Source organism: Egretta garzetta, unplaced genomic scaffold, assembly GCF_000687185.1.
Source record: "Egretta garzetta isolate BGI_Z169 unplaced genomic scaffold, ASM68718v1 scaffold108, whole genome shotgun sequence".
In the NCBI taxonomy this organism is placed as follows: Eukaryota; Metazoa; Chordata; class Aves; order Pelecaniformes; family Ardeidae; genus Egretta; species Egretta garzetta.
In genome coordinates, this window is record NW_009260614.1 from 2,507,581 (window position 1) to 2,513,413 (window position 5,833).

At 41.7% G+C, this 5,833-nt stretch overlaps 1 protein-coding gene across 1 annotated transcript in view; it reads right to left on the reverse strand.

Moving 5' to 3' along the window:
- Window positions 1–1,034: 1,034 nt before the first annotated feature.
- Window positions 1,035–5,833, reverse strand: part of AUTS2 (activator of transcription and developmental regulator AUTS2) — a 582,970-nt gene continuing 578,171 nt past the window's right edge. Inside the window, 1 exon segment of the mRNA XM_035900525.1 lies at window positions 1,035–2,274. Coding sequence (XP_035756418.1) covers window positions 1,035–2,274 — 1,240 coding nt within the window.

A 5,833-nucleotide genomic window follows, 5' to 3' on the forward strand; every position in this document is an offset into this window, starting at 1 on the left:
TCAAAAAAAAAGTGTGTACACAGAGAAAAATGACACTGGCAATAAAAACAAACATGAAAGGCTATAAGCAGATGTTCTTCCAAAAATAAATTTGACATGTTAAATGACGGAAGTTCTGGAAAATATCCAGCATTTGATTATTAGTCTGTTTAACCCAGATTAATGTGACTGAAAACCAATCTGTCATGACTACAGTATCAGTGATTACAGATCGCTAACCCTGACGCCTTCTAACGAATACATGAGCTACAGGAACATCAGCATCTTGATGCAGGGGTTCAGACAGAAACTACACTTCTAACGGGCTGTTTCTTCATCAAAACAAGCAAGGGAAATAGGTTTCTATAATAGATGAGCTTGTTCAGGGAAAATATGACTTTAATTATGTTGTGTGTTGAAAAGGCTCCTTTGAGTTATAAAGGCTTTTGTGAAAAGCCTTAGAATTCATTGCATAGTTGAAGGGGTTAGCTGTCTATAACAATATATGTAACACAGCATAAGCAGACTGTGTTGATCAATATTAAGTTTGCAAATAGCACAGTTTAAGAAGTATTAATGTATTATGTTACTTAATTTTATCTATTTACATTTGTACAAAGTAAAGCTTTCATCTTACCCTTTTTGCATATATGAACCATTAAACCATGAAGCAATCTTTTTACATAAATATCTACAATTGTCTTCACTTCTGGTCTGAAAGAGCTTTGTATGGTTGACATTGGTGGTGGTTTGTTTCTAGTCAAATCATTCAGATTAATGTCTTGTTCTTCAGTTCAAATTTTGAAATTTTTAAACTAGAAATAAAATAGAGTAGGAGACACAAGGAACATATGGACTTGGCTAAAAGATCTGGAAAATTTCAACATATAATATACAAAAAACCCATTTCAAAATCTTTGCACTCAGGTCTATACATATTGTACAGTGGGTCACATCCCCAGTCTGTATCAATGACTAGTAAGAAGGTCTTTATATTATGTTCATTTACAATGTTCTGTCCCTCTTTCTCTGGTTTGTATTTATTCTCACTCTGCTTATCGAGCTTCGATGTCCTTGAGGGTGTGAGAAGGAGGCCTCTCTCTCATCTCTGTTGACAGAGGAGTAGTCCTTCTGGGAGACCCAGGCCGAGGTCCCAGAGTAGAAATAAGAGGTGGAGGGGCACTGAGAGCTGCTGTGGGGGGAGTTTTATTGAGGATGCCATTTTGGTGTCCCGTCGGGGGACTGACTCTGGGGTAGTGCATGCTAGGAAGTCCTGGCGTGATTAGGCTTGGGTGAGGCAGGTGCCCATCCAAGGTGGCAGGGTGAACTGAGTGCAGGCGTGCATGTTCATAGTCCTCTCTGAGCATGTGCAACCGCTCCCTGTCATCCAAGTGGTTGCCCCTCTCATGCTCACGTCGAGGGTCAACAGAGAGAGGGTGGTGGTGATGGTGGTGGTGATTGTAGTCGTGAGGTTCCCGATCCCTGAATGACCTGTCTGCTTCATATAATCTTGGTGCAGAAAGACGATGAAGGGGGTCATTTCTTAGCAAAAAGTCTCTGCCCAGGGGGTCTCTCCGATGAATATCTAGCTCTCTGTAAGGATCTCTTAAGGGATCTCTCATTGGATCCCAGTGGAAAGAAGGATAGGGGAAACGTTCTCCACCAGGAATTGGGCTAATTCCCATAAAAGGGGTCATCATGCGAGTCCTATCCAGGCCACTGATGCTATTCATGTGATGTATACCAGTTACACCTACAGTCATGGGCATAGACACTAAAGGACTTGGATGGACATTAGATGTAGATATAGGTGGTGGCTGATCAGATGACCTATGAGTCTGAGGTCCCTCAGGTTGAACATCATGGTCTTCCTTTCGTTCCTCCTTCACTTTGACTTCATTGCTTTTCTTCGTATTATCATACGCCGGCTCATTCTTCCTCTCAGCCTCACGGTTTGAAGTACTATTAGGCCTGGTGCTCTCCACAACAGGGGGCCTAGCATAGGGTGAAGGAACCCTGGGCATTTGCTTAGACTCTTCCACCACCCGGCTTTCATGGCTCAGGCCTTCTTTCTCCGAAATATAGTTGTCCTTCACCTTGTGCTCTTCAACATTAATTTCCTTCCGAGATTCGGAGTGATCCCTCTCTCGTTCTTTGGGTTTCTCTTTTTCTCGAACCTCGGGATTCAGATGGCTCCTGATCTGCTCATTTGAGCTGCGATTATGTCCGAGGGAGTTTACTGGATGGATAGGTGCTGGCGAAGGATGGCTGGAGTGTCTTTTCTCAATGCTCTCCCTAAAAGAAAGAGAAGTGTAAAAATCAAGGCATGAGAAACTCTGCAAATAAAACAAAGCATCTAGGGTGTCTACTTCATACTCATTGCTTTGCAGAAAACTAGTAACATGCACCATTAAATGCACTGTTCCTTTTGCACGCCCGGAACACCAGAAGAACATTCCATCTCTAAACTAAGCCTATTCTGTTATCGCGACCCAGGAGAAGAAGATCCCCGAAGCTGCTTTGGGAGTGATCTGCTTGAGATTTCAAACCCTGAAGTCCATAGAAGGCTCCCAAGGGAATCTAGCTCTAGTACATATATTTCTAAGACAATGGCCTTAATTGCTTGCAAAGAAGAGAGAGAAAAATAAAAAAATACTAATTTCATCCAAAAAAAAGTGAGGCAGTCAAATCCAAATTACACAGTTAATAGTATTTTACCTGCTTCTTCTATTAAGAATACATTTGGGAAAATAGATGACATTTTGTTCAACTGACTTTTAAAAACATTTCTAGATCTATGCATGTTACTAATTTCTTATCTCTGTTCTCTTCAATCTTCAAAATTTTCAATTTACTTCTCGCAATTTACTACTTAAAATTGAAAACAAAAGCCTCTCAAGACACCAGTACTGATGGAGACAATCCACGTCTCTGAACAGGCAGGCACTTCTGTAAGTGTGCAATGAACCTCAGTGCATGTGTTTTAATAGAGGCGGCCACTATGCATAGCTTATGTGTTGACTTCCTCGGCAGAGATCAGTCTACCCTATATGCCCATCATTCAGCCTAGCTCTGAAAACATTGCCTCTCTGGAGTCAGTTGCTCTTCAGATTACCAACCCTTTCCCAATTCTAGGGTAGAGTGAGTAGAGCCAGGACAGGGCCAATGCATCTCCCTGCCAACGCCAGGAAGTCTCAAAATATTGTGAATTCATTCCATCTTTCAAACCTATTTATGTTGCACAAAAGATGAGAGAATAATTGTCTGGCAGTGGACAAAAACCTAAATATGTGAATGGATCCTGTACCAACTATTTTCTGGAAGCAGTGTTGACCAGGAATTGTTATGGACAACACAAAGTGGAAAAGCTTTCCTATTTAAAGTGAATCACATTTGTAAGGTAAATCTAATTCCTCAGTTCCAATGATTTTAACCTCTCACTAATTTCAGTGGATCACAAAGTTGGATTCTTTCCATAAAGACAACTCCAGATACTCAGTGTTGGTCGTGTGCTGTTTGCCGAGCATGGAAATTGACACAGGGTGATGGACAGCGTGCTGTTAAAGGCAAAAGTGAGGGGCACGCAGTGAGGCCTGCTGAAGTCCCAACCAGCTCTCATTTATGTTTCTCTTTGGGTGCTGCAGTCTCTGCTTAGCAAAGTGTAACCTGAACACGCTTGGATGAGGACAGCAGACTGAAACTCACTCTGGACTAGATGAGCAATACTGAAGGGCAATCTGGGGAGTGACTTTGAAGTGGACACTTGCTCCTTCACCTGTACAATTTCTGCTACCTACTTTTTGCTGAACTGAACTGCATAAGATTTCTACCTGTAGGTACTTTTGGATGGTGAAACTGCAGAAAAAATATCTTTCAAAAGGAAACTCAGTATTATAACCTCACCAGATGCATCTTTTGCTGTGTCTAGGCTGAATTGTTGGAACTGTCATTTTATGGGCCACATCTGAGAGACCTCAGAGTCCAGAATGTGACTGCTACATTTGTAAGTTGGAGCATTTGATACCAGAACTGCCTAATCTGCACTGACTACCAGTTAACTCCTTGGTATCAGGTTCTGCTTTGACTGACTGTGACCTAAACAGTCTGGAAATTGTGTCCTGGCTCTAATTTCCCTCCTCTTGCCTTCCACCAAAAGTTGAGACATTTGATTTAACAGCTTCCAGATTTGGACATGGTGAGACCAAGTCAAGGCACTCCAGTGAAGGCTTCTCAATGTGAAGACTCAGTTCTTTTACTTTGCTGGGAAAGCACCGGCTTGTGGACACCGCAATACCTACTCTTTCATTTACTTTGCTCATGGGACTAGTTCAGAGGGCACCATTAACTGTTTTATTTCACTAAGTCTTTTTGCTGATATTTAATCAATTTTATACATAATTGATGTATTTTAAATTATGCATAGGATTTCGAGAAAGTAACAGGCATTTTCTGTAACTAAAGAAAAACGTATATGCGACCAAAATAACATATTCCTTTGCCAATTTCATCCTGTTCAATTACAGTGATGGAATTATCTCAAGAGGCTATTGATTGTGTAGCTCACTTCAGTGAACTATGTGTAGTTCAGCGGTCAGAGAGGGAGTAATTTTTTTATCCTCAGATCTGCCAAGGGCTCCTTAGGTTAATAATATGGGAAGAGCTCTATGCCTCTGTCTCCACAAAGAAGACACTTAAGATCATGTTCTCAGAACTTATTATGAAGTAAGGTATGTTTTGAGGCTGTATGCTACACTGAAAGATACTGAGTATCATATGCCGAGTACTTTGCCTTATTTATGTTGACAAAAAATAGATTCTTGTTTGGTTTTCTTTTAATGCTCCAGGATTGCATACACTTAAATGTCATTATTAGAATAGAACTGCTCAGTGACATCTTTTAAGCAAAATACCACTGAGAAGGAGCAAATCCCATTTTTCACAATAGCTATTTTTACTGGTTTTTTTCTAATGCTGGGCTGGAGTAACAGAGTCCTTAAAACAAAAAAAACCCTCCATAACTGTGAACAATGTTCCAGGAGAAAGCAGGCACCATTTCAGGACATCACAGTGTAACTCCCCAGCCGGCTCAGCACCTAGGAAAGGGCCACAGACTGTCGTTTCGTATTATCTCAGCTCTCTTGCTGAGAGGGGGCTACGCTACCCTGGCCTTACAGGTTATCCAAGAAGAGTGACCAAGAAGAGTGATTCATTGCACCCCACTCTAACAGTGGTCTTAGATGGGGAAGAGCCAGCTAAGAGGTACCTCTGAGGTACCTTTCCACTGTAACAGAAGCTATTTAGATAAATGCTTTTGACTAGACTGCCCATTTGGGGGCTGATAAAGTTAGACCCTTGGTGACAGGATGATTTTGAGATAAAATCGTACCTCCGGGCATGATTCCCAGTTCTTCCTGTTTGGGCAAATTAGCTCAAAATAGGTAACAGAGATTGGGACCTCAACTAGAAAGCAGGGCTACATCCTCACCCTGCTGGGTGCCCCTGAAGGTAGAAGAGGAGGTATGAGAGGCTCACAAACTACTCCCGACATTATCTACACAGGGAGCACGTCTCCAGGAAGGGATTCTCAGCATCTTCTCATACAGGCAAGTGTGAGCATGCTGCAAAGTAGAACTCTTCAAAAGCACACAGATGGATGCACAGCGACACGGGATCGGCGAAAACATTATTGTACTAAACTGGCAGCCATAATTGTGCAGAAGTATGAAGTATGAATGACGCTTACTTTTAAGGTCTCAAATTATTGAAAAGAAATATGTTCTGAGCTATGATATGGAGTTCAGGCAATGCCAAAGCAGCTTGCAAGGAATGTATTTCTGAAAGGGATTTCCTTCAG